The 20,882-nt window shown below is 39.8% G+C and overlaps 1 protein-coding gene across 1 annotated transcript in view; it reads right to left on the reverse strand.

Moving 5' to 3' along the window:
- TENM1 (teneurin transmembrane protein 1) overlaps positions 1 to 20,882 on the reverse strand; it is an 840,365-nt gene that overhangs the window by 723,005 nt on the left and 96,478 nt on the right. Inside the window, 1 exon segment of the mRNA XM_040405386.1 lies at positions 9,769 to 10,029. Coding sequence (XP_040261320.1) covers positions 9,769 to 10,029 — 261 coding nt within the window.

Below are 20,882 nucleotides of genomic sequence, written 5' to 3' on the forward strand. Positions count from 1 at the left end.
CGGCGGGAGCTAGGCCCCCAGGCGATATCTATGATCAAGGAATCATGATGACATTTGAGGCCTTGACTCTAAAATATGATATACCACGTACCCACTTCTTCTCATACCTGCAACTTAGGGCTGCAGTACAGAGAAAATTTTCACACAACAGTACCAGAGTATCCAAATATCCACTTATAAGAGTAGTCAAAACCCAGGGCCCCAAAGGATTAGTATCGGCAATTTATTTGCATTTAGTTCAAGCAAAGATTAGTGCAGAACCCCTCCCAGTAACTGACAAATGGAAAAGAAGGATACCCACACTTACAAATGAATATCTAACGGATTTATTAGAATCGCATTTACAAGTATCACCCGCAAAAAATTATAAAATAATTCAACTTTATATCAATCATCAATCATATCTAACACCAACTAGGATGTACAGAATGGGTAGGGTGGCATCTACAGCATGTCCGAGGTGTGGGGAACAGGAGGCAGACTTTTGGCACATGATCTGGAGCTGCAACCCGAAATTGACAAAGTGTGGGGCCTATGGTGTGGAGCAGCACAAACTATGTACTCGACCTCGAAACTATGACAAGCAATATCAACAGCTTGAGGAGGCATGGCTCAGTGGGTGTCTATAGATTCATAGTTTTACAGAGCAATCTGCACTATTCAGATTATGGAGAACTGAGATTAAAATAATCTCTGTGATGTTGAGCTAAAGATTTACCCTCCATTGTTACTTGTGCTAAACCAACTGTCTTGTCCAGATGTCTCAGAAATGCAACCTAAGCTTACAGAAACTCAATTTACATCAGACTCTCACAATTAGCAAAATGTCTAGATGTGTTTGATTCAATAGAGGTCATATTAATGAAAATAGAATCCAGAATAGATATTAAGATTTGTGCATTGCAGAAGAACTGATCTTTTTGCACATTACTAGCTGGTATTGATCACATATAACCTGTAACACTATTTGTCTGTCCAATAGTTTCTTTGTATAAATTGTATAGGTGCATCATAGTGGTCCTAGATTTAGAATCTGACCATGAGTAACATCTGCAGGCATTTTTTATGTTCTATTCATATTGTTCCATTGTTATATTGCATACAGTTGTTACCTCCAGTTAATCTAGTTTTCGCCCACAGTCCAAAAACATATAGATAGGTTTTTGGACTGCCCCAGCACGGACCCCACAGACTTGAAAAAGGAGTATACTGACTCCGAAACATGCTGTCGCTCATCAATAAAGATCCTTTACCTATCTACTGAGGTTGTGTCTTTGCGCCAAAAGGTATCAATTGGTGTACTACCTGTATTTTAGTACACAAAACTCTCCCAATTGTGCTCACATTCTTGGACAGTTTTGCTGGTGGCATTCCAGGAGAACTTGTTACAACAAATGATTGTCGCACAATGTGAAGTTGCTGTAGGTAGGGTTCCAACCTCGTCTTCAGTAATAGATACTAGTGATGGACGAACATCTGCTGGAAAGATGCGCGAATGCGATCAAATGTTCGCGAACAGCAAGTTTGCGTCGGGCCCCATTCTTTTTAATTACAGGCAAACCTGAAAAACCTTCAGGTCATATTTGCAGTCACCAAATACTTACTAGAAGTGCACAAATCGTCCCACAACACGGACAATGACATACCAGAGGGGGATCAATGGGGAAAAAAATATTTTAATCAGAGGCCATTTTTATGCGTCTTAAAGGGAAACTCTCAAAAATGTGCCCTGCTGGAGCCTAGAAAAGTTTTATTTTAGGCCACGGGAGTACAGGACAAAAATTTTTTGCATTCACCGAACACAAAACATCAAGTTATTATGTGTCTGGAAGTATATTAGACGGTCAGTGGATAACAATTTTACTGCAGGCCAGTGGACTACAGGCCCCCAAAATTATTCATTCACCGGACAAAAACATCAAGTGATTATGTGGCTGGAGGTATATTAGACGGTCATGGGATATCAATTTTACTGCAGGCCAGCGGACTACAGGCCCCAAAAATTATTCATTCACCGTACAGAAAAGAACATTTGATAATGTGACTGGAGGTACATTAGGCGATCACCGTATAACAATTTTAATGTTGGCCAGTTAGATTACAGGCCCCAAAATGATGCATTCACCGTACAGAAAAGACCAAGTGTTTATGTGGCTGGAGGTATATCACACCTCTGCCTCAATCAGCTTTTCAATTTTTTTGGGGGGCAACTGGTATATCACACCAGTTGCAATTATTTGTTCCAATAGCGTTTGTCCCTCTGTATAGCTGTGGTATCTCAGCAGAACCGCACACAACTGCTGCACAATACAAATGCATAATATATAAATTATATTATAGGTATATCACACCCCTGCCTCAATCAGTTTTTTTGGGGGGCTACTGGTATATCACACCAGTTGCAATTAGTTGTTCCAATAGCGTTTGTCCCTCTGTATAGCTGCGGTATCTCAGCAGAACCGCACACAAATGCTGCACAATACAAATGCATAATATATAAATTATATTATAGGTATATCACACCCCTGCCTCAATCAGTTTTTTTGGGGGGCAACAGTTATATCACACCAGTTGCAATTAGTTGTTCCAATAGCGTTTGTCCCTTTGTATAGCTGCGGTATCTCAGCAGAACCGCACACAACTGCTACACAATACAAATACACTATATAGAAAATATATTATAGGTATATCCCACCCCTGCCTCAATCAGTTTTTTTGGGGGGCAACTGGTATATCACACCAATTGCAATTAGTTGTTCCAATAGCGTTTGTCCCACTATATAGCTGCGGTACCGCAGCAGAACCGCACACAACTGCTGCACAAAACAAATGCACTATATATAAAGATTATTATAGGTATATCCTCAATCAGTTGTTTTTTTTGGGGGGCAACTGGTATATCACACCAGTTGCAATTAGTTATTCCAATAGCGTTTATCCCTCTGTATAGCTGAAGTATCGCAGCAGAACCGCATGCAACTGCTGCACAATACAAATGCACTATAATATACTTTCTATGTTAGAAAGTATATTATAAGTATATTATACCTCTCAGTATGTCACACCTATCGATAGCACACCTATACCAGTCTTTAAAAGGACTTTTGTGGCCCTATTAGCTAGCGTTTTGTGTCCCTAACTGTCTGTTCCTGCTCCACACAGCAACCTCTCCCTACACAGGCAAAAGACTGAATGTAAAATGACAGCCAGATCAGGTTTATTTATAGGGTAGGGGCTGTGTCCATGTGCTGAAACGTCCTGCCCCACCTGATGGATGTGTCATGCGTCAAAGTTCGGCGCAATGCAAAAGAATATGGTGCCGGCGGACATCACCATATGCTTGCATGTTTCGGCGAATCGTGAACGAGCAAAGTTCGCCGGGAAAAGACCGCTGATCGAACCACACGGCCATCTCTAATAGATTTAACTACAGCTCGTAGATTTAAATTTTGAAGGTTAAGATTTTTTATTCAACATACGGCAATTCATGTGTGTTACAATTCAGCACGTAGGCCTTCCTCGGACACTATGCCGCAGGTGTGGAAGAGGAAAATCAGAATGGAAGACGCAATGTTCATAATATGTCTGAACACATCTGAGGGAAATGGCATCTAATGGCATTCCAGGAGAACCACTTTAAGAGGGATGCCCATTGTTATGTTTGTTCCTAATTAAGCTTCTATAAGGTGCCACTTACATGAAGTGCGCCATGTTATACATGGTGTGATGCACCTGATATAATAGTATATACCTTACCAATAGGCTGCTGGTTAGTATGTTGCACTGCACATAATTATATGACTGGAACCTTTAGAAAGCCTAAAACTCAGCTTGCAATTGTAATTTGGATTAGCAATATCCCTTGAGTCATAGCTGTGTGACTGACCTTCAGAATAATGTGCTCACTTTCTTATATAGCATGCTCCTGCTGGGATTCAGTGTTTGTGCTCCAAGAACTAGTGGCAAAAGGTCATGCCAATCATATGTGTTAATTCAAAGGCAATAGATGTTTCAAATAACCCAAGTGAACATTCTCATTAAAATCCATTTTTACATTCATGTATAGTCACTATGATGGGGTTTTATTACTGTAAGTTTGTTTGAGGTTAGTTTTTAGACTGAAGGTGCTATGTACACCTGCAGCAAAGTTTTGAAAATGCGCACAGTAATAATACATTTGGAGCAAATTCAGTTGTGCCTATCTCAATAAAAGCACACTTGGGGGATGCCTGGTGTGGAGTTATAACATTTTTAGGGCTTTCTAAAAAGTTGTACTTCATAAATGTGACACAAAAGTGATCTATTCTGAAATTCTGACCAAATTTTCACTCCAAATCTGTAGGTGGTCCTGGATGGCGTAGTGCTTAAAAAGTTGCAAATATTTTGCGCAAGTAACCCCTGAAGGTTGCCAAGCCCCTAACTGAGACTTTTTGAAGCCAGAATTCTGGCATTCTGGGCTGCATAAATTCCCCTTAAAGGGGTTAATTGGGAACCTATCCTAATCACACAGCAGCAATTATGGCAAGAGAAAAGAAATGGGGAGAGGCGCTCATAGGGTGGAGGTAATGATAGTTTGGTTTAGCGAGATGGATGGAGTATGCTCACCTTTTGGTGTTGTGCGTGTGTAAGCACAACATCTGTAGGGGCAGATGCACAGAGAGAAGTGGGTCGGTGCTGCCAGTACCCATTCGGTTCCTTTGGATGGAGTTGCCAAAAACTCCTAGGGACTGTGGAGGAAGTAGTGAATGGTTTGTGTGCTGGCACACGGTAGGGTACTTCTTTGGCGCACAAAAGACGACCTCAATTCAGGATTTTTGGTGTAATGGCTGTTTATTGTGCAATGGACAACGCGTTTCGGAGTTTATAACTCCTTTCTCAAGTCTTGGGGGCGTCGGCAGCAAGAGTGGCCAGATGGCTGGGAGCCTCTTCTGGTATGTATTGCTGTGTCAGACGAGCGGCGTCTGACACAGCAATACGTACCAGAAGAGGCTCCCAGCCATCTGGCCACTCTTGCTGCCGACGCCACCAAGACTTGAGAAAGGAGTTATAAACTCCGAAACGCGTTGTCCATTGCACAATAAACAGCCATTGAGGTCGTCTTTTGTGCGCCAAAGAAGTACCCTACCGTGTGCCAGCACACAAACCATTCACTACTAATCACACAGCAGGACAAGTTACTTCACAACACTGAGCTAAAGAACTGCCTCATCCTGCTCTCTGCTCTGCTTGTCAGGAATTATCATAATGAACACAGTTTAATATGATCTATGTCTGATGAATGTCTGTAGGAATGGAGTTCATGAGGAGACATGAAGTACAGAAAGGACAGACTGTGGTAAGATGGGGTTGTGATAATGGAGACTGCATACAAGTGCTGCTGTTCTTCAGCCTCATCCCACCCCCTCTCCATACTTCATGTCTCCTCCTGAACTCCATTTCTACAGAGATTCAGCTGAAGATCTTATCAGCTGTATTCAGACTCATAATGCCTGACAAGCAGAGCAGAGAGGAGGATGAGGCAGCTCTTTACCTCAGTGTTCTGAAGAAACTTGTCCTCTTGTGGGATTAGAACAGGTTTTGTGTGTACTAATAGAATGGCGGCCATTTTATTTCTCCTAATGATTGCTCAAGAGACTAAACGAGCCATAATGACTAGTGAAAGGCATTTGGGAACATATTTATAATAAAGTAATATTTTGAGTATTTTTTGATTTCTTTATTCCACCTTAAGTTTCTCTGCTCATTTGCATAGGCATTGATTGCAAATTCGATTTGTCACAAAGCTGAATTTCCTGGTGCTTCGGGGTAATGAATCACTTTTTCCTGAAATGGCGGTAAAAAAACAAAAAAATACATACTCATTTCATTTATTTGCTCAAAGAGAGGCTGTCGTGGCCACCTTGATTGAAGAAAATGGGCCAAATGTCATCCGCACTGACGTGATGATGTCACCACAGCAGCAGCCTGCGCGAGATTTGGCATGTTTTCTTTAATTAAGCGGCCTCTCTGCAAGAAAATAGATAAGGCATGTATTTTTTTATTTTGAACCCCTCATTAACCCCCTGAAAGGCCTCAATGTGACTGTTAGGCTTCATTCACACGTCCTTAACATGTTTTGCGGACCCGCGGATCCGCAAAACACAGACAGCGGCAATGTGCGTTCCGCATTTTGCCGGCACTAATATAATATGCCTATTCTTGCCCGCTACTGGCATCGTATATCCTCATACAAATTCATTGTTTTTGTGCAGCAGAGTGCTGTTTACACCGCATGATCTGCTGCCCAGAATCGACAATTGAGGTGTGCACATCGAAGATCATACATGATGAACAAGCATTTTTCTAATTCATTGAGTGACCTGCAGCATTTATACACTGTCAGATTATCAGGAACAAACATTCATAGGAACCTTTTTTTTCTCCCCGATAATCTGCCTGACAATTCGGCAGTCTAAATGCATCTAAAGTTTTGGCCACATATAGCAGACTTTTTCTTTTGGGTATTTTGGTGCAAAGTCATGTTACATGAGATATTGTAATGCAACTGTTCCCAGTTTCACCCTATGCATTGCATAAATCTGCTATAAAAATATGTAGCATTTCTTCAGCAGAATGAGAATTCTGCAGATTTTCAAATCTGCACCATGCTTTAACTTCTGCATGGACTTTTTTATGTTATACAGTATGCGGGTGGTATTTTGCAAATCCCATAAACAGATATTACACTGCAAATTGCTGAAACTATTCTTTATGTGTAAATGACTGCATGTGCAGTACCCCAGATCAGGGGATGCTAGTCATCCTATTTAATCACATCTTATGCTCAAATCTTGAGTATGAATCCTAGATCTACCCATTGCTGAGCCTAGAGAGTTCCAGCAAGTAGCGGAAAAATTAGGAAAAAAACTCCATGTATTAGAGAGAAAGAAAGAAAGAAAGATCACAAATCTGCATGGCTGAGCATTCGAGTCAGTAAGGTATCATGCTACATAAGCTATTTAGACTTTACTTCGGTAAGGGGAATACTGTAAAGATACCTTTCACACTTGGACACTACTTGGCCAGTCGTATCTTAAAACCTATATGCCTTAAGTGTGAATTACAAGCACAATTGCAAAAGTGAAATTGCCAGTTATAGATACAAGAAATGTCTTGAGAAAGTGTTGGATAATTTCCTTCCTTCCTCATACAAAACCATCTGAGGAGATTCACACTGTATATAGTGGAAATTACATATTTTTCTGCAATCCTTGGATGTACTACAACTCCCATTTGCCTTTGTATAGAGATGTTTATTCTGCTACCTCTGGCCTGGTTACTGACTCCTACACTATCTGCCAGCCATTGAACTCCTACACAGCCTGCCTTGCATCCATACAAACACAACATCACAGGCACCTCAACTACAATCAGGCAGGAGCCCCAGAATTAGGGTGTTCCCTGGGGGAAGAAACTGTGCACCTTCCTTTTACTGCATGACCCTGGGGAGCAACAGTGTGAAGAAAGCCACTAGAGTTGACTGTAGTAGCCAAAGCCATTACCACTAACGTCCTCCGCTCATGTTCCTCCTGGGCTCACTGCACATGTGTTCTAAAAGCATATGTTACATTATTAACTCCACTAACATGCTTCAGACCCCATGCTATTCCTATTAGCTGTAGGCAATAACCAAACACTTAAATAATTCATTTCCCATAGTGTCCAAATAATACATTGTAAAATATGCTAATAAACTTTCTTATTGCAGTATTTCCAGAATACATAAACTGGGCATAGTTGTATGATTGGCAGCAGTATTGTTGCGCTTTACACATTATATATTTTAATCTTATGCATAATATAGAAATATTCATGCCTTAACCAACACGGGTTTCTATGGAAACATATTAAATATGTGTAATATAGTTTGTGATTTATAATGTACGCAGTGCTGTTTTTTGCATTAGATTATGCTGCTAAATGGAATAATAAAATTACATCAAATCTCCTACTGTACATTCTCTCATATATGAGATATAACTTTAGCCTTGCACTGGAATTCTTCTGTAAAAAAAAAAAGCTAAATTTCAAAAAGATCCTCATAGAATTAGTTTTGTGTAAATTCTACATACAATAATTATACTCGTGAATACAGCCCATTTTGGGGTCTGATAGAAAACATTAATGACACTGTTTGGCAAGATCCATTTTGAATATATTTTGCAGAATAGGTTGAATAGATTAAAAAAAAGGAAGCATCTTTATTTTTGCTCTGATCCCCCCAGCCACTGCTTTTCCAAAGCTTACCAATCCCATCTTGGTCTACTCTTCCTGGTCCCAACTTGACACATAGGAAATGGCAGGAGATGCTTTGTCAGCTAATCACTGGCTGTAGTGGTGATCTGCCACTACAGGACTAGGAAGAAGAGAACGTCAGGGACCCATTAAACGTCAGAGGCAGAGGGTGAACCCATGCTGCTCCATATATTTAAAAAATTGACCGCAAGAGACAACGCCTTTAAAATATTAATTCGAGTAAAAAACTTTTTTTTTAGATTACAGTGTAAAAAGATAGCACTTACAGTTTTTGATGTATAGTTTTGGAATGCATTTTTTGAGCCAAAGCTCAACTTTTGACCTTAACTAAAAAAGTATAAAAACTGCACCAAAGTCTGCAACAAAAGTGCATGATTTCCCTGTGGATTCTGAGATATCAGTTCCCAAATCTAATGCTATACTCCTGAGTGATTTCCTCTGATGGTGCTGGCGAGATGTTTTTCTTTCTTGGGAGATAACTCTTTGCATATACTATTGTTGTCAAGCATAGTGTTCTTGTGACACCATCACATACATTATTGTCCCATCACAAACATTATTGTTTCTATATGTACACAAATAACTAGTGATTTGGATCAACAGTATGGTTAGAAATGGCATATCCATCAGAAGGCCCATACATAGTCTGTTTTTACTTCTGTTTATTTAGAGTAAGCAAACACAAAACTTTTTTGAAACAATGTCACCTTTATCCCAATGACAGAAGGGAACAGTCAAAGGCAAATACTTGGATGTACTTCCTGACACAATAATGCTATCCAATCCTGATAACTAGAGACATCATTTCCAAACTTCTTCTGGCAGAGAATGTAATAGTTTTACTGTCCGATATATTTCTTGCCACAGGGAAAGATTAAAATGCAGTCATGAGAATAAAGCATAACAGAAGAAACATTTTCTAAGCTGATATCCAAAGGATGTATTTCTTGTTACATTTAACAAAACTAATTATCTTTAAAGATATTTGCATTTTTAAAAGTAAAGTAAACTTGATGTGTGTCTGATTCGATCAACTTGACCATTTGATTCATTCCTCAATCGATTTGACCCGAATCGAAAGTGCTTCAACCCTGATGTTGAAGCACAGTCTACAGATGTTTTATGAATGTTGTAGAAAAACAGGCTTAGCCTTAGAAAAAACATACAGACTTCATGTAGATGTTCTGCTGTTTGTATTTGAGCCTATGACTCAAGTGCTGTGTGACAACAATCCAAACCACTGAGCCCACTGTATTGCCCAAAGCTCCCATGTTTTTCCATAGCCAATATGTATAGGCTCACAGGTTTTTTGCATTACAATACAACTATGGCTTTTTTAGGTTTTATGCTCTACAAGACCCATCATTACTCTTTCTGCTTCTACTACTACTGATAATAATAGTGTTACATTGATTATACAATACTTAATAAGAACATTTATACTGTGTATAGATATAAATTTTTTTGTATTACCATTCTCCCCATCAGACTTCCGCTCGTGGTCAGTATCCGTTAGCGAAAGAGCAGAGTTTGCTCTACTTGACAAGCAGGAACTGTGCTCTGACTTCATCTCCCTCATCCACATTCTGAGGGCACGGTCTGGTGATGTGGCACCTTCAGTCTCTGTATCCACATCAGAACCCATCTCTAGTGGGTAGGTATGCTGTCCACCCGTGTGTAGGTTGGTCTGATAGGCAGAGCATATAATGTGCGGAGACTCACAGTATTCCATCTCTGAAAGAAACAGTGAAAATTAAATAGAGCAACTTAAGAGACAAGTGTGAATATTTTTTGCCATTTCAATAATATTAATTAATAAGTTAACATTGAAGACAGCGGTAGACAATGTGAATTGTGACTGAGAAGCCTAATATTATAACAACTAATATTTTCTACATGCTAAAAATTCCAGCGGATTTTAGAAGGAAGAGATTGGACAAAACGGAGACGATTTATTTAGTCTAGAAAATTTCTGTACAAGAAATTTTGTCATCTACAAATCTAGGAATAATAAATGTATTGAAGCAATCAGTTAAATGTGGCTGGGATAAAATATTAGATACAGTCCATGGATGAGAGTACAATGAGGCTTTCATATATCAGCCGTAAATAAATACATCAAACCCTGTATTGGCGTAGCAGGATCATGTGACCTGCAGTCTGACCATTGAACTAATACTGATTCTTATGCCATTTTTTTAGGTCTCTTCTGAAATGTTGTATATGGTTCAAGTCAAGGCACTGGCTGAGCCACTCAAGGACATTCCTAGATTTGTCCTTAAGCCACTCCTGTTTTGCTTTGGTTGTGTGCATAGGGTCATTGTCTAGATGGTAGGTGAACATTTTGCCGAGTCTGAGGTCCAGAGCACTCTGGATCAGGTTTTCATTAAGAATTAACCATCCAGTAATAGTTGATCTTCTGGAAGGTTGTCCCATTTGCACACAGGATTTTTGGACCACTGGGTTCTTAGTCACCTCTTTTACCAAGACACTCCTCCCACATTTACTTACTTAAATTTGGTGGGGCATCCAGCTATAGGAAGAGTTCTGGTTGTTTCAAAGTTCTTCCATTTAAGAATTATGGATTTCACTTTGTTCTTGAGAACATTCAGAGAAGTAGAGCTATTTTTCAGCCTTCTGAAAATCTATGCCTCTATACAATCTTGTCCCTGAGATCTACACACAGTTCTTTACTCCTTGTCAACTGTTAGACCTTATATAGACAGGGATATGTCTTTCCAAATCATGTCCAGTCAACTTAATTTACCATAGGTAGAATCCAACCAATGTGTTGAAACATCCCAAAGGTGATCAAGAGAATTGGGGGAGTGGCTAAATCTCAAATGTGATAGCAAAGGGCCTGAACATTTATATCCATTCGTTTTTCCTCTTTTATAAATTTGCTAAACAATTCTAAAATTCAGTTTTCACTTCCTCATTATGGGGTATTGAGTGCAGAATGATGGGGAAAATTTTTTTTTTTATTTTATTTTAGCAGAAGGCTGCGACATAACACAATATGAAAAAAGTCAAAGGTTCTGAAGACTCTCAGAATGTATAATAAGTAGTGTTGAGCGAGCATGCTCAGCCGATTTGCTGTTAATACAATGAAAGTCAATGGGAGACCCGAGCATCAAACCAGGCACCCCCTGCTCTGAAGAAAAGAGTGTGTCTGGTTCACAAAAAAAGGTTAGAAATTGATGGAAACCCCATCAAAATGGCTTGGGACCAGCATTAAGAGGATGGCTGGATGTGTCTTGGAGTCCTATTTTCTACGACATACAATAGACAACCCCACAAAGGCTATATACCAAAAGCCAGGTATATGCAAGCCATCAATCTATCCATGATACAGATGACAGGCTGAGTCAGCATACCTTACAATGGCAGCCTTGTGCACTATGAGACATTCCAAACCAGCTCTCATCTGACAGAGCCAGTGAGCCTCAAAGTTACTTCACATCTGTTGGATGGCTTGGGTGGACCTGCACACCTAGATCAATATCATAAGGGTCATAAGACTATGAAACCAATAGATGGCGCTGTTCATGAGTCATAAACAGTGCCAACTATTGGTTTCATAGTCTTATGACAAGACTAATAGTCTTGTCATAAGACTAAGAAACCAATAGATGGCACTGTTCATGAGTAGTGTAGATCACAAATTTTCTATGCAAATGGTTTTTCAGCTGAAAAACAAGGCAGATTCTGCTCATTTGCATGTCTTTCCCATATGCCCATGTTTATGCAAATGAGTTTTTACATGACAAAACTGTATAGAAAGGTTATTGAATATTATGTTAGGACAATCAGAAAACTTTTTGTCACCCTTTTGATATTGATCTAGGTGTGCAGGTCCACCCAAGCCATCCAACAGATGTAAAGCAACTTTGAGGCTTACTGGCTCTCAGTCAGCTGAGAGCTGGTTTGGAATGTCTCATAGTGCACAAGGTTGCCATTTTAAGGTATGCTGACTAAGCCTGTTATCTGTCTCATGGATAGATTGATGGCTTGCACATACCTGGCTTTTGGCATACAGCCTTTGTGTGGTTATCTATTGTATCTCATAGATAATAGGAGTCCAAGACGCATCTAGCTATCCTCTTAATGCTGTTTCCAAACCATTTTGATGGGGTTTCCATCAATTTCTAACCTCTTTTTGCGAACCAGACACCCTCTTCTCTTCCGAGTAGGGGGTTCCTGGGGTTCTCCCATTGACTACCATTGTTCTCAGTGCTCTGTAGAGCACACGAGCATACCGATGTGTTCGGCCAGAGCACACGAGCACTTTGGTGCTCGATCAACACTAATAGTAAGTTATTGAAACTATTTACATTATTTTTGTGATTATCATTAGAGTTCGGCGAATCGAATCCAACAAAGTGGATCATTATCATTATTTTAAATACCTATGATTTTAAAATCCATTTTTACAAATCTTTATTATAGGATGCTTTCAATCACTTTTTTTTTTACTGTATGACTAATTTATTTAATATGTTTGTACTTTTATATGCAAGTAGCAGGGAAGTTGGATGTTCAGTTCATATATTTAGTCTGTACACACTAATATGCTGACATTGCAACTGTATTGAAAAATGTATTCCACCACGCTTTATGCAAAAAAGGTATGCTGCACTGTATATGTTACCTTTTTAATGGTTGTCAATGGCAGATGTATTAAACTGTTTAGGAATTTTAGGAATACAGTTCAACATATCTGGATTAAATGTTCAGGGAGATCATCTCAAATGGTTCTGCTGAACATAATCACTGGGTGCTGGAGAAGCCTGGTTGCCAGCCTCTTGCCCCAGGATTATGGGCCCTCTCATCGGCCCATGCTAAACTTAAACCCCATGGCGATTTGACTGTGTTTGTGGCATCAGAGCGCTGTTTGGATAGATTAAGCGCTCAGATCCAAGCTATCTGGGAATATGTTAAATGCCTATGTTACTGTAATGGTTGGGACATTGTATATTTGAATAGTGATGTCTGTCCTATTGTCTCCACGTGTGTATTGGCGATTTCCCTTTGTCCTGAGGGATAATTGAATTACTCCTCGGCTGTCTCCAGGACAGAAGACATTGTGTATTCTCCTGCCTGTGATAATTACATCAACCCATTGTGTAAGGTAATTGTATCACAGGCAGAGGGGAGGATTTTGTGTGGGATTGTTTTACTGTAGTGTACGTGTTTATTGGTTGTTTTTACAAAACCCTGTGGGTGGTACTAATGTGTACCAATGTTATATAAGAACAATAAAGACACAGCTCTGGGTGACCACTGCTTGACCCTCAACACGGAGCCTCGTCTCGTTCTTGGGGGGATTCACTGTATGCTGTTAGAGACTGATTGCTAGGAGTGTAAGCCGCTTGGGTGCGTTTCCTATTCGTCTGCTAGCAGCTATTCGTGAGGTTCCGTTCGGAGTTTGGAGCATTGCCTTGTATGCCGTAACAATCACTAATGGGGAAGGGGGATCAAAAAGCTTGTAAGGTATGTAATATAACATAATAATTGCACTTGTGCAAGAAAATGCAAGAATGAAAATCTGCTTATGCAAAAATAATAATCTTTCCATAAGGACAGAATAAAATCAAGACTTACGCTGAGATATTATGAAAAATACACATTATAATATGCGACACATGTTTTATGCAAAATTGATTTTTCATCTTAAAAACATTATTCACAGGGCATAATTAAAGGATATAATTTCGGTTTTAACTATGACAGATTCACTCGTGCTATGCCTCTAACTAATATAAATCGCTTGCATTTTACAACTGAGAATAATAAATCGGGAAATTATGGCATAGTTCAATATGCGTAGAAAATCAGACATTATAACTCTACTTATACAAAGCTTCTGCCTGTCTTATGTATTAAATTCATCTCCACTAGCTAGGTTTGCAGTTCAGCTTGTATAAGTATAGTCTATTTACTTGGACATTTATCAAATTACATTCCAATAGTTTTTTGTTTTTTCATCAATGTACCTGTATGAGGGCATATTTTCTGCAGGACAAGTTACAGTTTTAGTGCACCATTTTGGGTACATATGGTCATTGATTAACACCAGCTATCTAACTTAAACCCCCTTTGTTTACGTCAGTAAAAATGCGTATTGGTGGTAACTAGTGGCAAATTTACTATGTGTGACTTTTGCATAAATTGCACCAAAAGTCGCAACTTACACCATGCAAACCACCATGATGTACTCTTACACGTACAGGTGTAAATCACATCGCACCCTCTCGAAATATATTATTAAGGAGACCCTTTTCATAAATTTGGCATAGGCACACAAAGGAAATACAGACTTATAACTGACACAAAACAACCAAACATGATAAATGTCCCCCTTAATATTTAGGTGCACTAATCTGCATGCATAATTTTGCAAATCTTGGATTATTAGAGCTCACACCTTTTTATAATTAGCTTAGACATGTGACACATTTCCAAAGAATTTTTTGTCTTCTTGACTAATTTACGTACAGTATATAATAAAATAGTACAGGTGGAAATATTCACTGATTATAGTACTCAATGGCATATTTTCAACCATTGATGTTGGAGATTGTATCTGATGGGAATTGCATCTTATTCATTAAAAGGTGCTTTCAAAGTTGTCTGATTGTTTCAATTTCCTTTTAGGAGTGAGAAGACAAATGGCTCAAATTTTTGTGCTAATTTGGAGAAATGTTAGATGGAACTTTTCAACCTGTGCAGTTTCTGCCAACGTCAGGCATAAACTGACTAATATAGGCAGGCTAATATGTTTGTGATTTCCAATGTTTGTAACGTTACTTCAATTATTTAGTGTTTTATTAACAATTTCAATACTAGGTCATTTACTCCCCTTCCTGACAATGCAGATTTCCCCTTTTTTACAATGCATAAGTCTTTGAAAGCTATAATTTTTTTCTCGTTCAGTTATGTAAATATGTTTTGCACCATTTTTCACTGATAAATGAGGCTTTATTTTTATTTAAGTATTTTCTTTGTTTTTATAAGCAGGAAAAAAAAAATGTTTGGCACATAAAAAAAAATATATTTCTCTTAGTAACACAACAAGCAACTACATTTTTTTTTAAATGTTGCCCCCTTTCTAAAACAGTCATTTTGAGATATGGGATGTATGGGATTTTGGTTGCTGGGGGCGGGGCTAGAAGTTGCAGTGTGGTGTGTGGTGGATTTGGGGGATATTTAATATTATATATTTTTTTATTAATTTCTTCTGTAACTGGGGGTCAGAGAGGTTGTAGAGGATTGTGTAACCACACTGCAGAGCTGATCGTGGTCTGCTAAGGCTCAGCAGCTCACACATGCTCCCATCCCCCAGAGCTCACGTGACTACTGGGAATGCAACAGGAAGTAGCATTGCCGCTTCATAATCTCTATACACAGAGCTCATTGAGCTCTGTGTATAGTTCAACAAGGAAGGCAGGGATGGTGGAAAACCACCACTGTCATCTCTACATGGAGCCTGGCTGTCACTGACACTGAGCTCCCTGCTTAGGCAGCTGCATGATTAGTGTGTAGCTGCGGTCTGTGCACCAATATTTTAAAACTACTGTGCAGAGATACATGACAACCGCCAATAGATATAGTCAATGGTGATTGGCAAGAGGTTTGAATTAGGATTTTAAGAATAGATTATTAAAGGGCTTGTCCCATATTTGTTATGGCCATGTTTTCCTATTTAAATATAACAAATTATAGTATCTGGCAGGAGCACCTCAAGAAGTTTAAAGGGGTTTATCTAACACAAAGATTCTTTGTAGCTAAAATGTACACTGCTCAAAAAAATAAAGGGAACACTTAAACAACACAATGTAACTCCAAGTCAATCACACGTCTGTGAAATCAAACTGTCCACTTAGGAAGCAACACTGAGTGACAATCAATTTCACATGCTGTTGTGCAAATGGGATAGACAACAGGTGGAAATTATAGGCAATTAGCAAGACACCCCCAATAAAGGAGTGGTTCTGCAGGTGGTGACCACAGACCACTTCTCAGTTCCTATGCTTCCTGGCGGATGTTTTGGTCACTTTTGAATGCTGGCGGTGCTTTTACTCTAGTGGTAGCATGAGACGTAGTCTACAACCCACACAAGTGGCTCAGGTAGTGCAGCTTATCCAGGATGGCACATCAATGCGAGCTGTGGCAAGAAGGTTTGCTGTGTCTGTCAGCGTAGTGTCCAGAGCATGGAGGCGCTACCAGGAGACAGGCCAGTACATCAGGAGACGTGGAGGAGGCCGTAGGAGGGCAACAACCCAGCAGCAGGACCGCTACCTCCGCCTTTGTGCAAGGAGGAACAGGAGGAGCACTGCCAGAGCCCTGCAAAATGACCTCCAGCAGGCCACAAATGTGCATGTGTCTGCTCAAACGGTCAGAAACAGACTCAATGAGGGTGATATGAGGGCCCGACGTCCACAGGTGGGGGTTGTGCTTACAGCCCAACACCGTGCAGGACTTTTGGCATTTGCCAGAGAACACCAAAATTGGCAAATTCGCCACTGGCGCCCTGTGCTCTTCACAGATGAAAGCAGGTTCACACTGAGAACATGTGACAGACGTGACAGAGTCTGGAGACGCCGTGGAGAAAGTTCTGCTGCCTGCAACATCCTCCAGCATGACCGGTTTGGCATTGGGTCAGTAATGGTGTGGGGTGGCATTTCTTTGGAGGGCCGCACAGCCCTCCATGTGCTCGCCAGAGGTAGCCTGACTGCCATTAGGTACCGAGATGAGATCTTCAGACCCTTTGTGAGACCATATGCTGGTACGGTTGGCCCTGGGTTCCTCCTAATGCAAGACAATGCTAGACCTCATGTGGTTGGAGTGTGTCAGCAGTTCCTGCAAGATGAAGGCATTGATGCTATGGACTGGCCCGCCCGTTCCCCAGACCTGAATCCAATTGAGCACATCTGGGACATCATGTCTCGCTCTATCCACCAACGTCACGTTGCACCAGAGACTGTCCAGGAGTTGGCAGATGCTTTAGTCCAGGTCTGGGAGGAGATCCCTCAGGAGACCGTCCGCCACCTCATCAGGAGCATGCACAGGCGTTGTAGGGAGGTCATACAGGCACGTGGAGGCCACACACACTACTTAATTAAATTCCACTTTAATTTTGAGTGTGACTGCAAATCCAGACCTCCACGGGTTAAAAAATTTGATTTCCATTTTTTAATTTTTGTGTGATTTTGTTGTCAGAACATTCAACTATGTAAAGAACAAAGTATTTCAGAAGAATATTTAATTAATTCAGATCTAGGATATGTTATTTTTGTGTTCCCTTTATTTTTTTGAGCAGTGTAGATTTATATATATATATATACACACTCATCTAAAGAATTATTAGGAACACTTGTTCTATTTATCATTAATGCAATTATCTAGTCAACCAATCACATGGCAGTTGCTTCAATGCATTTAGGGGTGTGGTCCGACTCCTGGTCAAGACAATCTCCTGAACTCCAAACTGAATGTCAGAATGGGAAAGAAAGGTGATTTAAGCAATTTTGAGCGTGGCATGGTTGTTGGTGCCAGACGGGCCTCTCTGAGTATTTCACAATCTGCTCAGTTACTGGGATTTTCACGCACAAACATTTCTAGGGTTTACAAAAAATGGTGTGAAAAGGGAAAAACATCCAGTATGCGGCAGTCCTGTGGGCAAAAATGCCTTGTGGATGCTAGAGGTCAGAGGAGAATGGGCCCTGGATGTGCATCCCTCAAATCTACATCAACTGCAAGATGCTATGCTATCAATATGGGCCAACATTTCTAAAGAATGCTATCAGCACCTTGTTGAATCAATGCCATGTAGAATTAATGCAGTTCTGAAGGCAAAAGGGGGTCCAACAGCGTATTAGTAAGGTGTTCCTAATAATTCTTTAGGTGAGTGTATATATACACACTGTATGTATAATACTGTACATTTTAATTGCTTGACTATCTTTGTTTCCGATGGGTATGACCACTAACAAAGACCTATTCCATTGGCTTCACATGTTCATATGTTCCTCTTCTGCAGTTCATTCTAATCTACTCAGGAGTGTGGATTAACAATGCATGCACAGTTGCCTTTTGGGAAGGCTGTTCAAGTCCCTCCACAGTGGGTAGAATGGCTCTGAGAAGGCAATTTAATTGTCCTATATGAGCTGCTATCCTCCTAAGTAGGACAAAAGCTGCTTTTGATGTATCGAGAGCATACACTGAGCAGCAAATGGACCCCGAAATAAGTCTTATGTTGGTAAAACACCTCAAATGTTTCTTTCCTCACAATTTAGACTATTGCTGACTTTTTTTTTTCTTTTGATAGTATGACTTTTGATTAACTTCTAACTTTAGTTCTACATTATTCAGTTTAGTATTTCATTTTTTATAGCATGAAATATCTTACTGTGTGGCACAGGCACAGGCAGATCTTGCAGCAGAATCCTTAGAGGTCACTTAGCACATTCTTCTTCTCACCTTATGTGCATCAAGATGCAGCTTATTGGGATATTCCCTGGTATTTGTTTTCCAGCTAGGCCTTCAGGCTTTAATTAAATTTTGATTATGAACCTAGAAAAGCAATTATAGCCTGTAAAAAATTCAAACTGTCATTATAAGTAACGGTGACTGAATGACCTAACTTTAATCTAGCATCATTATTGTGTTGTTTAGCGTGCTTGTAACTTTGAGACTAACCAATGGATGTAAAGATGTCCCATGTGATCCATTAAGGTGCAGTTATAAAATTACAGAGAAATAAAAATTGACAAATATTCCCCCCGGCCTAAGCAGCTCTTCACCTTTTACAAGCATATTATTCTTTATGGACTGAACGTTTTTTAAACATTAGCTATTACTGGCTGCGTATATAAACTTATCATAAAAACAATGACAATCACTTTAAAATAACAGTCGGCTATCCGCAAGCAGTAACATTTCTTGAATAAAATAGCTGGATTTTTTTGCTAATACAAATAGCGTCAATTCTGTCAGCTATCAATGAGGATAGAGGTTGAAAGGGTTTCAGTACATTAAATTAATATGGCTAACTTTATAATATGGACTGAATTAAAAAGTTAGTGAGAATCCATGAGATTGACCAGGGACCAGAGCTTGTTTGACAGAATTCTCTCAAATCCATGCAATTTTTTTCTATGTTTTTCCAGAAGTCTTATGTGCCTATTTTCCTAGGATATCCAGGATACACCCAAATAAAGAAAAGATATCCCAGACTTAAATCTTTTTACTTCCCCAGAATCGAGTCTTCTTCAATGCCTGGCTTTTGGTGCACAATGTAATGAATCTAGCTAGCATCAGGATGTTATGTGCAACAGACCAACAGGGAGAAGACTGCAAACTACAAGGAATGGTAAGTAATTGAAGGGTCTGGTCGGATATCTGAATTTATTTTGAGGGCTGTTATTGTGTCTGTACTTGAGGTCTGTTATATGGTTTTCATTTATTTTGAGGTCTAACATCTAAATGTATTATAGTATTTGGTCTGAGGTCTATTTATTTTGCGGTAAAGGTAAGAATATATAGCTAGGGGTAAATGTTTGAGTATACTGTAAGCTCTTTGGTTGGATTTATTTGACATGTTAATATGCAATCTTTAAATCACTTTTCCCATACACTACTGTGATTTAATACAATACAGTATGGTAAAATCAATATATTCCTATGGAGCCACCTGAGCTTCACAGTTATTCAGGCTATTAAAAAGAATGAATGGCTTCCACGATCTCCACATGGGCCCTTAGCCCCCTTAGATGCCATGGTCAGAATTGACCATCACATCTGAGGTTTAAATGTTGATGACATTAGCCCTAGGTGTCTGCAGCTTAAAACAGCAGAAACCCGGCTGCTAAGGTTCCTGCTATGGGCCCCAGCTTACAAACCCGACTTCTGCCATACATTTCTGACAGTGGTCGGGAACAGGTTAAAAGGGTTATTTCATAAAAAGTATTCTTATACACAGGATAGATGATAAAGATTTGCTTGCTGGAGTTCTGAATGTAGGAACCCCCAGCAATTCTGAGAACGGAGGGTATCTGACTCCACTGAATGAAGAAGTTGTGCACATGATGGGCCACCTCTTCACTCACATCTATGGAAATTACATAGATACTGTAGCCCTCAATTAGTCCCACAGAAGTGAATGAAGTAATAGACTGAAAAGTGCACTAACATTCCATTTAAAGAAGGAACTCAGTGACTCTCTGGTCTTGAGATTGCTGAGTCCCAACAGTTGGATTCCTGATGTTTTAGTGGTGCCAATGTTGGTGCAGCGCTCAATTCACATCTATGGGACTGACATCGACAGCCCTACGTCAGTCCAACAGAGGTGAATGGAGTGGTAGACCAAAAAGTGTCGTTGGATTCTTGATGACTCAGTGGTGCCCATTAGAGATGAGCGAATCGAATCCCATGCAGTGGAATTTGATCCAAATTTCAGGATACATTTGATTTGCCTAGAAGCTGAATTTCCTGGTGCTTCGTGTCAGCGAATCGATTTAACCTGAAATTGTCTAAAAAAACAAAATATTCAAACTTACCACCTCCATTTGCTTGCAACCACACCA

This window comes from Bufo bufo, chromosome 8 (assembly GCF_905171765.1).
Source record: "Bufo bufo chromosome 8, aBufBuf1.1, whole genome shotgun sequence".
In the NCBI taxonomy this organism is placed as follows: Eukaryota; Metazoa; Chordata; class Amphibia; order Anura; family Bufonidae; genus Bufo; species Bufo bufo.